Here is a 16,988-nt window from a genome sequence, read left to right as displayed (position 1 = left end):
ATACATTGTAGCTGTCTTCATATACACCAGAAGAGGGTGTCAGATAACTGATGGTTGTGAGCCACGATGTGGTTGCTGGGATTTGAACTCAGGACCTTCGGAAGAGCAGTCAGTGTACTCAACCGCTGAGCCATCTTCCAACCACCCCCTTCTTTTTTAAAGATTTATTTTATTTATATGAGTACACTGTAGCTGTTTCCAGACACACAAGAGGGCATCAGATCCCATTACAGATGGTTGTGAGCCACCATGTGGTTACTGGGAATTGAACTCATGACCTTTGGAAGAGCAGTCAGTGCTCATATCTACTGAGCCATCTCTCCAGCCCCAAGATATGTGTACCTTATAATGAGTTATTTCTGGGCAAGAGGAGGGTTGATGAATGGGTCCCCAGGAGCCACATTTTGATGACACCAACCAGTCTTTGTTATTTCCAAGCGTTTCTGAAAACACTGCCTTTAATTCGGTCTGAGTGGGTAGCGGGAATAAGAGAAACAGCAGGTGAGGGAGTGGGAGGATGGTTGAGGTGCAGAAAGCAATATAGTGGCAAGCATCGGCGGTCACGAGGCACCGCCCATCAGCCCCGCCCACTGACCACGCCCACCAAGCCCCGCCGCGTCTCCTTCGTGCTGGCCCGTGGAGCATGCGCCGGCGGCGGAAGCGTCTGTCCTAGGTCGAGCGGGCAGGGCAGGAGGAGGCTTGCGGGCCTCATGGCAGGAGCTCCGGGCGACGGCGAGCCCGGCCCAGCGGCTGGCGAGCCACTGCTGCAGCGACCCGACTCTGGCCAGGGCTCGCCCGAGCCGCCGGCCCACGGGAAGCCCCAGCAGGGCTTCCTCTCCAGCCTCTTCACCCGGGACCAGAGTTGTCCGCTCATGCTCCAGAAGACGCTGGACACCAGTAAGAGCCGCGACCTGGAGGCTGGGGTCGGGGTGGCACAGGACCCGGGGGTGAGGAAGGGCCCGGACGTCCCCCTACTGATTCCGGACAGCACTGCAGCCCCAGGGCTGCGTGGGCGGGAGGGGGCGTGGGCCTCCGCCCCACTCGCGCTTCTGAAGGCCTGGGCTGGGAGTCTGCCCTTCTGGGTCACACTCACTAGTTTCTTATGTAAGTTATGCAGCGGCACGGGCTCTAGGGTGCAGGTGAGAGCTGGAAAGCGCTCCATTCATTAATAAGGCAGCTCTACTTCTGGCTGTGCACCCCTTCCCTGGGGTGGGGTGGGCGTGGGGTGGGCGATTCTTTAACCTTCAGTCACTGCAGTAGGGACAGTGGAGAATGTTAGAATAGGAACTTTTGAAAACCCTCGTGTTTATGCACCTACGTGCATTTTTCTAGGGAGAGTTCCTAGCTTCATCATAGTCTCTAAGAAGCCTGTGACAGCCGGGCGGTGGTGGCGCACGCCTTTAATCCCAGCACTCTGGAGGCAGAGGCAGAGGCAGGCGGATTTCTAGTTCGAGGCCAGCCTGGTCTACAAAGTGAGTTCCAGGACAGCCAGGGCTATACAGAGAAACTCTGTCTCGAAAAACCAAAAAAAAAAAAAAAAGAAAAAGAAGCCTGTGACATCTAAGAGGTTTATTATTGCCGCGGGTCACCCAGGCACACTGGTTCCCACTGAGCAATTTATCTCCAGTCCCGGGAGACTGCCTTGCTCCTCTACATCCGCAGATTGCCTATCTACCTCAGATTTATTTAGGAAAGTAAGATTTAAATGTATTCGACCCCCCAAATAGTTACTATTTTATAGCAGAATTGGTCATAATTCAATAATGAACTGATCAAAGATTTTACTGTCTTCTTTTTAAAGCTTTTTTTAAATTTACTTTATTTTTGTGTGTGATTGTCTCGCCTGCATGTGTGTCTGCGCACTCTCTGCATTCCTGGTGTCCAGGACTGTGAGCTACTACGCGGGTGCTGGGGAACTCACCCTGGGTTCTCAGTGAGAGCAACAAGTTCCACTAACCACTGAGCCATCTTTTTAGCTCCCTTCCTTCCTTCCTCCCTCCCTCCCTCCTCCCTTCCTCTCCCCAGAGGCGAGGACTGAACCTAAGACCTTGTGCTTACCAGGCAAGGCCCTACCACTGGGCTCAATCCCTAAGCCACCGTTCTTCTCTCTTACTGGCCATAGACTCACACATTTCTGCTTGCTAACCCTCACTGAAGAACTTTGGTGGGCAGGTCCCATCGGGCTGTGGTACTCAGAGCGAGGCATGGTGCTACCACAGAGAGCAGTGTAGGCACTGCCTGCCTCCAGTCTAGGCTCTATGCTGGTTTGTTTTTCTAACCGTGGCCCAGGGTGCCCATGTTCTCCTAACACGGGCCTTAACGCGAAGCGTTTAGTCACTTTAGCAAAACCAATTTTTGGTGTAAAGATACATGGGTGCGCCATTTTAGTGTTTGTATTTATGTTCTATTTCGTCATGACTTGATTTAATTGGCGCTAATTTACACGTTTTATTCCCATTTTAGACTCTGGTTTAAGATAGTGTTTGTGAGTTGTTTTGTGATGCCTGTTGCTTGGGTACACTAATTGCTGCTACATCTTCTAATGAGCATACTTAATGTCTTTGTAGATCCTTATGTCAAACTTCTACTCGATGCTATGAAACACTCAGGTTGGTAAGTAAATCTTTTTTTTAAAAAGTCACTGTATAGTCTGGAGCCCCCCCCCCCCCCCGCCCCTGCCTCCAACCCCCAACTAATAGCAGAGCTGTTACACTTGGGTGTTTCTCACTTGGGACCACAAGATTTCTCTGTCAACAGTGGCGGGCCGTGTGCTCTCCCGCTGGCCTTGTTCTTCTGTCTCAGCTCAGTCTCTGTCCCCGCTGTTCATTTTGAATATGAGTAAAGGCGATATCCACAGTCTATCTTGTCAGTAATTACCAACTTGGCCTCTCCGTTCCCCCAGCCTAGGGCATTGTGGTGAAGAAACCATAGCTTGAACTAATTAGTAGGAGGCTTCCAGATGTTAACCCAGAGACGATTAGAGGAAATAACTCCTGATATCTACTTCTTACCACTCTGGCCCAAGGGTGGGACTCTGTCATATTTCCAATGTGGTCCTAGTCAGGTGACCAGTAGATCCTGATGGAGTCTGAGATGGTATGGACTCTGAAGAGACAGTCTCCTTTAGTCTGGAGACGAGACAGCTGAGTCTTAACTGTGTTAAATGGCGGTGAGAGGGCTGTGCCGTGCGGTCTTGGGTGACCTGGTGGGGGCTGCTCACATCTCTCCGTGCTTTCCAGTGCTGTGAACAGGGGAAGACACTTTTCCTGCGAAGTCTGCGATGGAAACGTCAGCGGAGGCTTTGATGCGTCTACGTCTCAGGTGTGTTTCTTTGCTGAGTTGTTCTCTCCCCCTTTCTCCCTTCCGATACACGCCGGACACTTTCCACACGCCACTAGTCCTGTCTGGCAGCCTTTGTGTAGGACTTTTAAGTCAGTTGCTTGGCTCATGGTTGTGAATCTTTCCATGCCACCGTGTGCGCCCTCTCTGGTTTACTTCACTTCTCTTGTATGCTGTTCTGCTGTGTTTGCATCAGAGCTCGCCCTATCCGATAGTTTCCAACCTTGTCATTGTGTGAGGCAATGCTGCAGGTACTCTTGAACCTTCCCTCCTGGTGATATTTGTAAGTGTCTCTGAGATACAAGTCTGGGTAGAATCGCAGGGTCATAGCATGGAATGGTGGCTTGGAATTGTAGGGTCTTAGCCTGCCCAGAACGGTGGCTGGGATCCTCAGCGGATGTGGAACAGTGGCTGGTGACGCTGTTCCGAGGTTTCATGCACGTTCTCCCGGCTGCTGCTTTGCTGATGTTCTCTTCTGCCCTCAAGCGTTGAAGTCCCACAGACCTTTTCTTCTTCTGTGTTCTGCCGAGGGGATCTTGTTTTTCTTTGAGGTCAGAGTTCCGTTTTGAATGCTCTGCTTGTGTATCCGAATGCTTGCCTCCACTTTTCACTTGGATTGTCTTAAAGATACCTTAGACCTGGGGCCTGAAGAGATGGCTCAGCGGTTAAGAACACTGACTGCTCTTCCAGAGGTCCTGAGTTCAAATCCCAGCAACCACATGGTGGCTCACAGCCATCTGTAATGGGATCTGATGCTTTCTTCTTGTGTGTTTGAAGACAGTGACAGTGTACTTACATAAATAATATAAATAGTGTACATCTTAAAAATTAAAAAAAAATGTATTTCATGGATCCTGCAGTACATATACCCCCATATTTTAAAAAAAGTGCCTTAGACCTTGTGTGTTCAAGTTCACCTTGGTAATTGTTCACCCAATCTGTTATTTATTTATTTATTTTTATTAGATATTTTCTTCATTTACATTTCAAATGCTATCCCCAAAGCCCCCTTTACCCTCCCTGCGCCCTGCTCCCCAACCCACCCACTCCCACTTCCTGGCCCTGGTGTTCCCCTGTACTGGGGCATATAATCTTTGCAAGATCAAGGGCCTCTCCTCCCATTGATGTCTGACTAGGCCATCCTCTGCTACATATGCAACTAGAGACAAAGCTCTGGGGGGTACTGGTTAGTTGTTGTTCCACCTATAGGGTTGCAGACCCCTTTAGCTCCTTGGGTACTTTCTCTGGCTCCTTCATTAGGGGCCCTGTGACCCATCCAATAGATGACTGTGAGCATCCACTTCTGTATTTGCCAGGCATTGGCATAGACTCACAAGAGAGAGCTATGACAGGGTCCTGTCAGCAAAATCTTTCTAGCTTATGCAATAGTGCCTGGGTTTGGTGGTTGTATATGGGATGGATCCCCTGGTGGGGCAGTCTCTGGATGGTCTTTCCTTCTGTCTTAGCTCTGAACTTTGTCTCTGTAACTCCTTCCATGGGTACTTTGTTCCCCATTCTAAGAAGGAACGAAGTATCCACACTTTGGTCTTCCTTCTTCTTGAGTTTCATGTGTTTTGCAAATTGTATCTTGGATAATCTAAGTTTCTGGGCTGATATCCTGGAAAGAACCCAGATGTCCCTCAACAGAGGAATGGATACAGAAAATGTGGTTCATTTATACAATAGAGTACTACTCAGCTATTAAAAACAATGAATTTATGAAATTCTTAGGCAAATGGATGCATCTGGAGGACAGCATCCTGAGTGAGGTAACCCAATCACAAAAGAACACACACGGTATGCACTCACTGTTTTTTGTTTTTTGTTTTTTTTTTTGACACAGATGTAGCCCTGGCTGATCTCTATGTAGCTCAGGGTAGCTGAGGCGATGCAGGCTGATTTTACACATCTCAGAAGATGTTTCTACCACTTAGTATAGACATTTGTAGATACTTTTGGTTCCTTCCTTATTTCTAATTCAAATTTTGTTCAATTTAACTCCTAAATTATCTTTTAGCTCCTACCATTCTTTTTTACTTTCTTTCTTTTTTTTTTGAGACAGGGTTTCTCTGTGTAGCTCTGACTGTCCTGGAACTCACTCTATAGACCAGGCTGGCCTTGAACTCAAAATCCGCCTGTCTCTGCCTCCCAAATGCTGGATTAAAGGTGTGTGCCACCACGCCCGGCTAGCTCCTACCATTCTTGCCTAAAATGCTGTCTTCTGCCTCTTGCCTAGAATACCGTGTTGGCTAGGGTTAAGGTCAGGGTCAGGGTCATGGTCACTGTTAGGGTTAGGATCAGGGATAGGGTTAGAGGAATTAGGGTTAGGGTTAAGGGTAAGATTAGTGTTAGAGTCACAGTTAGGCTTGGGGTTAGGGTCATGGTCTCTGTCAGGGTTAGGGTTAGGATCATGGTGAGGTGAGGGTTAGGGTCAGGATCATGGTTAGGCTCTGGGTTAGGGTTAGGGGGTTAGGGTGAGGGCCAAGGTTCAGCTTAGGGCCTCTATCTAGTTTCTCTGAACACAGCTTTGGTCACCTATCACCAGAGTAAACACAAAAGCATGCTCCTGCTTCAGCATTCCCCTGGGAGGCTTCTCGCTGCTGTGGAGTAGACAGGGTCTGTGTGGCACAGCCTCAGCTGATGTCACCAACCTGGCTCAGGCCTTCAGACCCACTCGGCTTCTGCTCTTGGTCCGGCTCTCAGCCTCTGGTGTGTTCTCTCCGTCCAGCCCTCCTCCTCCTCTGCACATGTTGTTCTTGTTCTTTATCCTCTGTTTAAGTAGGGCAGCTTCTACTTATTCTTTCTTTTTCTTTTAAAGATTTATTTATTTATTTAATGTATGTGAGTACACTGTTTCTGTACAGATGGTTGTGAGCCTTCATGTGGTTGTTGGGTATTGAATTTAGGACCTCTGCTTGCTCCTGTCAGTCCCACTCACTCCAGTTGGCCCTGCTCCGGCCCAAAGATTTATTTATTATTATACATAAGTACACTGTAGCTGTCTTCAGACACACCAGAAGAGGGCGAGAGATCTCATTATGGGTGAGCCACCATGTGGTTGCTGGGATTTGAACTTAAGACCTTCGGAAGAGCAGTCAGTGAGTGCTCTTACCTGCTGAGCCATCTCTCCATCCCTCTCTATTTTATTGTTAAGATAACGTTTTAATTTTCGATTTAAATAAATTGTCTTTTGAGATTAGAGTCTAATTACCTCATTTCCCCTTTTCCTTCCTCCCCCCAATCCTTCTTAGGTACCTCCCTCCCCTGCTGTCTCTAAAATTTCATTTTTCATTTTTATCTGCATGGCTGTTTTGATAATATGTCTGTGCTCCATGTCTGTGTGTGTGTGTTGCCCACAGAAGCCAGAAGAGGGCATCAGATCCCTTGGAACTGCAGTTCCAGCTGGTTGTGAGCTGCCAAGTGAGTGCTGGAATTAACCTCGGGTCCTCTGGCGACCAGCCAGTGCCCTTAACCATTGAGCCACCCTTCCAGCCCTAGCTGCTCATTTTTGAGACAGATTCTGTAGTTCAGGCTGGCTGAACTCAACTTAGAGTTGAGCATGACCGTGACCTTCTAATTCTCCTGCTTCTACCTCCCCAGTGGTGGTCCGCCATGGAGAGATTCTGGGTAATAGAATCCAGGGCCTGGTGCTTTCTAGGCAGTCTCCCAACTGGGCCACATTGCCCCGCCCCACCCCGCCCCGCCCCGCGGGTCTGAACACTGCTACTACAAAGAAGCCGGTGCTCTCCGGATTCGGCCTGACTTCCTTACTTGCTCAGGACCGGCACTGCAGGTGTTAATCACTTTGATGAATATTTATTAATTTCTGTCTCCATTAGTAGATTGTAAATCGATCATTAGGTCTTAATGAATATTAGCCGAGTAAGTTAATGTTGAATGAATGCATATAAAGCATCTACGCCTACCGAGTGTCTCTCAGGCGTGTAGTAACGCAACTGCCATGGTTAGGCCCCTCATGTCTGCCTTGTCCTCACAGGGTCCTGCTTAGCATGCCACTGGCTTTCCGCTCTCCTCTCTGACATCTTCCCGACGCGACGCGGGGGTGGGGGGGTGGGGGGGACGGGGGGGACTTTCCCTCATTCTAGCCGGGACGGTATTCACTCACTGCTTGCTCTGAAACCTGTGGACAAGCACTTTGCATAGCCCCAGTTCTCTGCAGATACTTATCTCCTTATGAGACTGAGGCGCAGACAGGCTAAGAAACTTGCTTGGGGACCTGGAGAGATGACTCCAGGACACTTAGTCCTCTTTCAGGGGACCAGAGTTCACATCTCGGCACTCCTGTCTTGTGGTTCACGCTCACTAGTAACCTCAGCTCTGGGTTACAGCTCTAGCGCCTCTTCTGGTCTCTGTGGCCACCCACACTCATGTCTGTATTACTTCCTAACAGTTGAAAAAAAATATATATATATGGAAAACTGCCAGCTTGCTAAGTTAGCAGGGCCCCAGACTGTGCTTTAAATAAGTCTGTTTCAACCCAAAGCCCATTCTTTTTTTTTTTTTTTGGTTTTTCGAGACAGGGTTTCTTTGCGTAGCCCTGGCTGTCCTGGAACTCACTTTGTAGACCAGGCTGGCCTCGAACTCAGAAATCCTCCTGCCACTGCCTCCCAGGTGCTGGGATTAAAGGCGTGTGCCACCACGCCCGGCTCCAAAGCCCGTTCTTAGAACCACAGTGCTGCGGCATCCCGAGGTAAACTGGTGTGGTCAGCTGACGGGGTGCAGCGTATGAACACGCCCTTTACGGGACTGCAGGCATGGGCTAACGGGGAGAGGTCACCAGAAGTGGGACTTACGGGGATGTGGGGGAGAAGGTTAAGTGGAGGCTTCCCGGGGGAGGCCATGCATGAGAGAAATGGGATCTGCAAAAGGAGTTGGTTTTGGAAACGAGCGAACTTCTCTTACTTTGGTGTTTCCTAGATTGTTTTGTGCGAGAATAACATCCGGAATCAGGCGCACATGGGCAGGGTGGTCACCCACGAGCTCATTCACGCGTTTGACCACTGCCGGGCTCATGTCCACTGGTTCACCAACATCAGACATCTGGCGTGCTCGGAGGTGAGTTTAGACATTTATTCTCCCCAGAGCACCGAGCTTTTTGTTCGGATATGATATCTTTAAGCATAGTCCTTTCCCTGCACTTGTGACTTTAGCAGTCTCTTTGTAGAATTGCTATAAATGTCATCTTCAAGGCCTAATAGTAGTATCGGCTCATTTAAGTTATTCTAAATCATAGTAAGTACATTTCGTGGGTCACACTTGAGAGATAAATGCAATGCTTGTATGGGTTTTTTTTAAAAAAGTAAATGATTGATTTTTTAAAAAAATTGTAATTATATTTATGTACAGAGAACTTAGCAGTGTACATTTAACCCAGTTTAGTGGCAAGTTCTTTAGCCTTTGCCTTTTCCAGCTTGACAATTTGAGCCACAGACTTAGGACCCAGGACATTGCTTCCCCAGTGGTGACAGATCTCATCATATCTGTCATTATATTTGATCCTAACAGCATCCACCAGCTTAGCTAGAGCACCCTTGTCTTCTGAGTTAACCTGTGTGAGGGCAACAGTGGAGCATGTCTTCCTGTGGACCAGGCGTCCCAGCCTGGCCTTTCCCTTGATGATGCAGTAGGGCACCTCCATCTTTCGACACAGGGCAGGCAGGAAAACCACCAGCTCAATGGAGTCTATGTCATGGGCAGTCACCACCAGCCAAGCCTTCTTGTTCTCCATCAAGGTGGTGACTGTATTGACTCCTGCTCGGAGGACAGGCGGTCTCTTAGTTGGGACATCGCCTTTGCCAGCAGCTTTCTTCTCAGCATGGGCCAGTAGCCTTTGCTTCTTCTCTCGCTTTGTCTCTGGCCTGTGCTTGTGGGCAAGCTTAAGCAGCTGAGTAGCTGTTTGCCTGTCCAGGGCCTGGGTGAACTGGTTAATGGCAGGAGGTACCTTGAGCTGCTTATAGAGGATGGCTCTTTGCTGCTGCAGCCTGATGTAGTGGGGCTACTTGATGAAGTGTGTTAGATCTCTTTTGGGCTGGATGTCCTACCCAACGCTGAAGTTCTTGGACCTTTTCTCAAACAAATGGTTGACCATTGTCTTAGTTAGGGTTTTACTGCTGTGAACAGACACCATGACCTAGGCAAGTCTTATAAAAAACAACATTTAATTGGGGCTGACTTACAGGTTCAGAGGTTCAGTCCATTATCATCAAGGTGAGAGCATGGCAGCATCCAGGCAGGCATGGTGCAGGAGGAGCTGAGAGTTCCATGTCTTCATCCAAAGGCTGCTAGTGGAAGACTGACTTCCAGGCAACTAGGGTGAGGATCTTATACCCACTCCCACAGTGACACACCCATTGCAACCAGGTCACACCTATTCCAACAAGGTCACACCTTCAGATGGTGCCACTCCCTGGTCCAAGGATATACAAACCATCACAACCACCTTCTTGGCCTCCTGTTTCTTGATGACAGTGGGGGCCAGGACCACCTTCTTCCCCTTGGCCTCCTTTTCTTTGGTCATCTTGCTCGGCTGGTGGAGAGAGCTAAATGATTGATTTCTATTGTTTTGGATTTGAACCCAGGGCCTCATGCATGCGTGTCAAACACTGCTGACTGAACTGCACTCCCAGCCTTGGATTTGCTTTTACAAAACTGGGGTAGAGCTGAGAGCCGAGTGCATGCTGGGTAGAGCCTACCACCGTTACATCCCCAACCCCTCTTATTCTCCTTCACTCTCTACAACAGTCCATTGAGGATGATAGTTGTTTTCCTCGTCTTCCGTATGTGCAAAGTGAAACTCTAGTTTGGATTCTACAGTTACTGGCAGAGCTGGGCCGGCCTGGCTTCTTAACTAGGCTGCTTGCTTCATACTGAAAGTCATTGTTTGCCCCAGAGTGAAACATTTAGCCTCAGGAGCACAATATAAAAAAATGTATTTATCATTAATGATTTTGGGTTGCTCTCAGAAGTCCGTATACTCCTGGTGGGACGTATGTATTTAGTTCTTGAATTTCATTATTTGAGGAGCACATTATTATGAGTGATTGAGGAATTAGCAAATCTCAGGTGTGTAGTTTATAATGTAGACTGTTTGCCCCTTTCCTTGAAGTCATTAGGTGCCTCCCTCCCCCCCCCCCTGCATCTAACTAAAACATTATTTGGAAAGTAGGCTAAGCCAGAGTTTTTAAATAGACCTCTCTCCAACGTTATTAGCTAACGTGCTCAATGCTTCAAGTTCCACACAGAGGAACGCACCTGTGTTCGTGTGGAAGTAACACGGAGCAGACCATTCTCTTGGCAGTTAATTACAAAAGTGTGTCCTAAGGGTGTGCCATGTATGGGGGCAGTTCCAGAACTTAAATATTGTTAACATCATAGATTAGAAGATCTGGGCTGACTTGAGTAGAACAGTCTTTGTTTTTTGAGCTTTGTCTGAGGTTACACACAGTCAGGGGCCTGAGGAGACTCATGGCTGAGGCTGGAGGTCTGAGAACACCTGAGGTTGGGGCTGTGGCTGGGGTCACATGGTAGTTTCTTTGGAAGGATGCTTTCTTGAAGTCCTTTGGTAATTTCTAGAAGTGTCTGTATTATCCTCTAGAGATCATGAACTTTTAACCGGGAGGTCCAACTCTGGCCCTTTGTTCTAGAAGAAATTATTGCTGCCCATGAGGCTCCGGGTAAAGTTCATCCCCCTGCCCCAGTGCCCTGATTTGTATAACACGCTCTTGGGGTTGAGGCCTTTCTAACAGATGCTTAAAGAAATTTTCTAGAAGAAAGTGTCAGATACACTGGAGTCTCAGAAATACATGGTGGTTTTCTCTTCTTTCCCAGTTTTAAACGTTGGCTGGTGTGAAGAGACAGACATCTTCTTTGCTTCTCACTTGCCCTCTGTGTTTGTGACAGATTCGAGCCGCAAGCCTCAGTGGGGACTGCTCCCTTGTGAATGAACTCTCCAGGCTTCGTTTTGGATTAAAGCAACACCACCAGGTAAGCATGCCCCTACCCGAGAGAAGAGAATGTGATGGGGATTAGTTCTGCTTCATAGTCGTGGTCAGCCATGTGACTGCCTGAGAAGAGAGCCGTGACCTTGTTCTCTGTGTGTGAGTGGGCCAGGTTCATGCATGGCACCTACGCAGGTCAGAAGAATACGTTGGACCTCGGATCTCCCAGGAAGCAGAGTTATACATTGTTGTGAGCTTCCATGTGGGTGCTGGGAACCAAACCTGGGTCCTCTGCAAGAACAGTGAGTGCCCTTCACTGCTGAGCCATCTCTCCAGCTCCAACTCTGGGATACGGTGAAATGGGGATAAAGAATCCAAGTGATATCATAGCCTGTCTTCCTTATGTCTTAATAGTCCTGTGGGTTTACATGCGCACACACACATACACACACACACACACACACACACACACACACACACACACAGANACACACACAGAGACACAGACACACACTCACACACACAGACAAATGCATGCGCACACACACACACACACACATACACAATTGACCCCTTGTCAACTTGACACATAATACTTTAAGACATAATATTTCCTTTTTGGGGCTTGTATGCAAGATCTCAGATTAATGAATATCCTTTCCCCCAGAATATTACAAACTGAAAAGTCGCAGTCTTTACCAATTCTAATACTTTAAAAGTTCAGTCTTTGGCTGGGCAGATCTCTGAGTTCGAGGCCAGCCCGGTCTACAGAGCCAGTTCCAAGACAGCCGGGGCTACACAGAGCAACCCCACCTTGTAAAAAACAAAACCAAAAACGTTCAGTCTCTGTAAAAACTCAGTCTCTTTTAAAAATTCAGTCTTTCAACTGTGGGCTCCAAAAGAATTAAAAAAAAAATAATTTTGGTTACTTCAAGAGGGAAGAAACAGGCACAGTCATAAACGGAACAAAGCAGGACAAAACCCCAGCAATGTAAATAACTCAACATCTGATGTCTGGGATGCAGTCATGATCTTCTGGCCTCCACAGGGCCCGAGTCACGTCTCCAGCTCTGCCCTCTGCAGCACACAGCTTGTCTTCTCGGCTCCAGCTAGCTCCACTCCACTGATACTGCTGTTCTTAGAGGCCATCCTGTGGTCCTGGCATCTCCAAAATGCTGGGACTTCCTACTGCACCTGGGCTGCACTTTCGCAGTAACCCTTCTTGGGCTATCTTCATGTCAGGGTCTCAGCTTTCTCCATAACCCCTCATTTCTGGGGACTCCACTGCCTCTGAGGCTGCACCTTCACAAGTGACCTCTCCTGGCCTCTCACAGTGCCAAACCTCAGCGGCTCTCCATGACCCCTTCATGCCTTCAGAACCAGTACCACCTGGGTGACCCTTACACATGACCAAGTCTGGCTGCCAGCACGAGGTACAACCTTGGCCACCTCTGCACACAGCTGACTCCAAGGAAACACTTCCCAGAAGATTTCACCTCAGTGGTTCTGGTCTCGTGTTAATCACAGCTGATTCTTCAGCCTCAGCTGACTGGGACCACAGAATCTTAAATTGAAATAGCAAAGAGCCCTGATGGAGTCTTTAAACTTCCTCTGAAACATCATAGCCAGGCTCGTTCCATCTGCACAGCTCTCAACATCTTTCAGGCTCCTACAGAGCATCTCACTGAGCCCCCAACACTCAATGGCTTTTCTAGCCCAAAGTTCCAAAGTCCTTCCACAGCCCTCCCCATTACAACATGGTCAGGTCTGTCCCACTACTTTGATATGAATTTGTTTTAGTTTGGATTAATATTGCTATGATGAAACACCAAAACCAAAAGCCAAGTTGGGGAGGAAAGGATTTATTTGGCTTATATTTCATATCTGTAGCTCATCACTGAAGGAAGTCAAGTTAGATAACCTGGAGGCGGGAGTTGATGTCAGAGGGTTTTTGAGACAGGGTTTCTCTGTGTAGCTCTGGCTGTCCTGGAACTTCCTCTGTAGATCGGGCTTGCCTTGAACTCACAGAGATCCCTCCGCCTCCGCCTCCGCCTCCGCCTCCGCCTCCGCCCCCGCCCCCGCCCCCGCCTCCTGAGTGCTGGGATCTAAAGGTGTGTGCTACCACGGCCTGGCAAGGAGTTCAGACCAATTGTGGTCTGCCACTGAACCATCTAAAGCTTCCACATCTGTGCTTTTTGTGGGAGGGGAACAGGGTCTCGCTGTGTATCTTGGGCTGTCCTTTGGCGCATGAGCATTTCCAGCTCCAGTGATGAGGCGGAGTTAAAACTAGGAAAGCAGAATATTGGTGCTTATCATCAAAATCGCTGTTTTTCTTTCATTTGTTCCTTCTTTTGAGACTAGGTCTTCTGAAGCTGGTTTTCTTCTCCTGGGCTCAGGCTCACTCTGCATCAGCCTCTAGGTGGCGGGGACAGAGGAACGTCTCCACACAGGCCTTTGCTTTTACTTTTAATTTTGAGACAGCCTTGTTATGTAGCTGGGTTGGCCTGAATTTGGTCCTCAGGCCTCCTGAGCACTGGTTTTGAAAGCTTGGGTCGCCATGCCTGCTTTGATAATCTTTAATGGATGGGTCACATACCATTCTTTGGAATGTCAGTTTGGAGAAGAGATGATATTCCTTTGATTATCTTAGTTAGGGTTTCACTGCTGTGAAGAGACACCATGACCAAGGCAAGTCTTATAAGACAACATTCAATTGGGGCTGGCTTACAGGTCCAGACAGTTCGTTATCATCAAGGCGGAGCATGGCAGTGTCCAGGCAGAGGTGGGGCTGGAGGAGCTGAGAGCCCCACCTCTGACTTCCAGGCAGCTAGGATGGAGGTCTTAAAGCCCACCCCACAGAGACACACCCACTCCAACAAGGCCACACCTCCTAACAGCGGGCCAAGCTTATTCAAACCACCACAGTTATCTTTAATGGATATTCTTTGGAGTTTTAGTTTGGAAAAGAGAGAAATAAGGATTTTAAAAGCCCTCTAGGCATTGAAATGGCGGGGTCCTTACGTTTCTTAAAACATGGAAGTTTTAAGATAAACAGATTTAAGATATTAGACAAGTTATTCTCATAGCAAAACTGAGGCCCACGACAAGATTATGTTTAGTTTTTCTTTCTGCCTAAAACCAGAGGCGCCTTTTAAGTCTGAGTATCTGTGAGTAGCTTCCTGTTGCCTCAGGATAAATAGCAAAATGTTAATCTGTCACCAGTCAGTTGAAAAATTATGAAGGAGAGGTGTGGAAGTGAAATATATTTTATTTTTTTCAAAAGATAGGTTTTATTTTGGTTACATGCATGTGTGACTGTGTGTGGGCATGTGCACGTGAGTGTAGGTGCCTTTGGAGGCCAGAAGAGGGCATCAGATCCCCAGAGCTGGAGTTACACGTGTTGTGGGCTGCCCACCATGGCCATTGGAGATTAAACTTGGGTCCTTTGGAACAGCAGGCAGCTCTCTTAACCACTGAGCCATCTCTCCAGCTCCTTGAAACTTGTTTTAAATTTAATTAACCAAGACCATTCAGGACCTTGTCTACGGACTTTTTGTGCTTTTGCAAAGTGGGGATTCATATTCGGCAGACACTGCCTGGTGCATCAGAGGATGACATTGGCTATATTCCTGAGAAAATAAGAAATGGGGTCTTATTTATGCCCAAATAGTTTTGGAGCAAACTGACATGTTCCATGGTTAGAGAATTATATTTGTTAATTTATTTTAATTTTTAGAATGGCAGAAAGTAATAAAAGAACAGGAGGAGAAGTGAATCTTTATGACTTATTTTTTATTTTATATGCTTTAGTGTTTCGATGGCATGTCTGTCTGTGTCAGGGTGTCAGATTCCCTGGGACTGGAGTATCAGACAGTTGTGTGCTGCCGTGTGGGTGCTGGGAATTGAATCTAGGTCTTCTGGTAGATGAGCCATCTCTCCAGCCCTGGAGAAATTAATCTTAATTTGGTTTAGGTAACGCGATGATATCGTATGATTAAATTTCACACAGAGTTTAAAGCCCTGGGCTTTCCTTCTCCGTAGACTTGCGTGCGGGACAGAGCTGTTCTCTCTATCTTGGCGGTCCGGAACGTCAGCAGAGAAGAGGCCCAGGAGGCTGTGGATGAAGTCTTCCAGACCTGTTTCAATGACCGGGAGCCCTTCGGCAGGATCCCGCATAACCAGACGTATGCCAGATACGCTCACAGGGACTTTCAGAACCGGGACCGCTACTACTCCAACATATGAAGACGGTGGCCGCCTGTCAGGACCGTGAGGAACATGAGGTTCTTCGGCACAGAATGTATAAAATGTAAATGGTCAGTTAGGTTCTATGCATAAAATGCAGAACGTGCTGATTTTAGCGTCTGACTACAAAAAAATGGACCCGGCAGAAAGGAGCTCCTTAAACTGCAGTGCAGAAATGGGATCTTTAGAGCTAATCATTAGTGAAAAATGTAAATAAATGACATCTTTGTATTTTTTTACAGTATACTTATTTTTTTGGCTCTTTTGTTCTCTTATGAGATTATTTTAAAATTTGGTTGTGGCCTCTGTGAAGCATGCACTTGTGTGACGGTGAGTGGTCAATGTTAGTATTTACAGACAGCAAGACGATCAGGCCATAGCACACTTGTTGAGATTTTGTCAGGGTCAAAGTGCAAAGAATGAAAGTCGGGAGTCATTCACTCAGGGTCAGGGTCATTTTCTCTCTGTCCATTGTATGTATGGGGGACTTACGACTTAATTTCCTGGGGACAGTTCAATACTTAGATACCTATTTTTCTTTTAGGTTTTATTTGTTTTTAATCTTATGTATATTTATGTTCTGCCTGTATGTGTGTCTGTATATCATGTGTTTGCCAGGTGCCTGGGAGGCCAGAACCAGGCCTTGGATCTGCTAGGCCTGGAGTCAGAGGTGGTTATCAGCCACTGTGTGGGTGCTGGGATTCTACTCAGGCCCTTTGAAAGGGCAGCCAGTGCTCTTAACTGCTGAGCCATCTCTCCAGTCCCCCTTATTAAATTCTTTAAGATACTACATTCAATCTAGAATGCAATCTAGTTTAATTTTTTATGTGTTTATAGGATTTTTCACATAATTTTAAAATACTTTGTCACCACATATGCCTGAGTTTAACATTTAGAAAATATTCTAGACAGCGTGGTGGTCTGCCTCTATTCCTAGCCTGTGGGAGGAGGAGGTAGGAGGATGGGGAGTACAGGCTAGTGCAGGCTAGATAGTGAGTTTGAGGCTAGCCTGACCTACATGAGACTTTGTCGAAGGAGAAAAGGAGACACTGTCCTGTCGCCTGCATCTCCTGACTGGCTGAATCTCCTGACTGGCTGCAGCTCCTGACTGGCTGAATCTCCTGACTGGCTGCAGCTCCTGATTGGCTGCGCTTCTGTTATAGACAACACTTGAATTAAGTCCAAATGGAGATGTGTGGGTGTGTCTGAGTAGACAATACGTGTTGCGGTCTTTCCAACTAAAATGGAAACTGTACAGTCAAATTTTTATTAGTGTGTATTTATGTGTACAAAGTAATGGGCTTCAACATGATATTTTTATTCATTTATCTATTGGGTGGTGTTCATACTCACCCTGTAACTCTCCTGGCCCCCTCTCTAGTCAGTCTCTCTCTCTCTCTCTCTCTCTCTCTCTCTCTCTCTCTCTCTCTCACACACACACACACA

General features: G+C 47.5%; 1 protein-coding gene across 2 annotated transcripts in view; it reads left to right on the top strand.

Annotated features, from left to right (window-relative positions):
* The first annotated feature begins 628 nt into the window (after positions 1–628).
* Atp23 (ATP23 metallopeptidase and ATP synthase assembly factor homolog) overlaps positions 629–16,988 on the top strand; it is a 26,928-nt gene continuing 10,568 nt past the window's right edge. Inside the window, exons 1-6 of one of the 2 annotated variants that reach the window (XM_021174932.1) lie at positions 629–897; positions 2,568–2,613; positions 3,240–3,321; positions 8,278–8,415; positions 11,260–11,343; positions 15,339–15,786. In XM_021174932.1, the coding sequence (XP_021030591.1) occupies positions 711–897; positions 2,568–2,613; positions 3,240–3,321; positions 8,278–8,415; positions 11,260–11,343; positions 15,339–15,542 (741 nt within the window). In that variant the 5' untranslated portion in view covers positions 629–710 and the 3' untranslated portion in view covers positions 15,543–15,786. Of the gene's footprint in view, positions 898–2,567; positions 2,614–3,239; positions 3,322–8,277; positions 8,416–11,259; positions 11,344–15,338; positions 15,787–16,988 lie in introns of those variants that run through there. The other variant, XM_021174933.1, reaches the window with a different exon arrangement.

Source organism: Mus caroli, chromosome 10 (genome assembly GCF_900094665.2).
Source record: "Mus caroli chromosome 10, CAROLI_EIJ_v1.1, whole genome shotgun sequence".
NCBI lineage: Eukaryota > Metazoa > Chordata > Mammalia > Rodentia > Muridae > Mus > Mus caroli.
The sequence above is the reverse complement of the archived record's forward strand: the minus strand, read 5'-3'. Positions and strand labels throughout refer to the sequence as shown.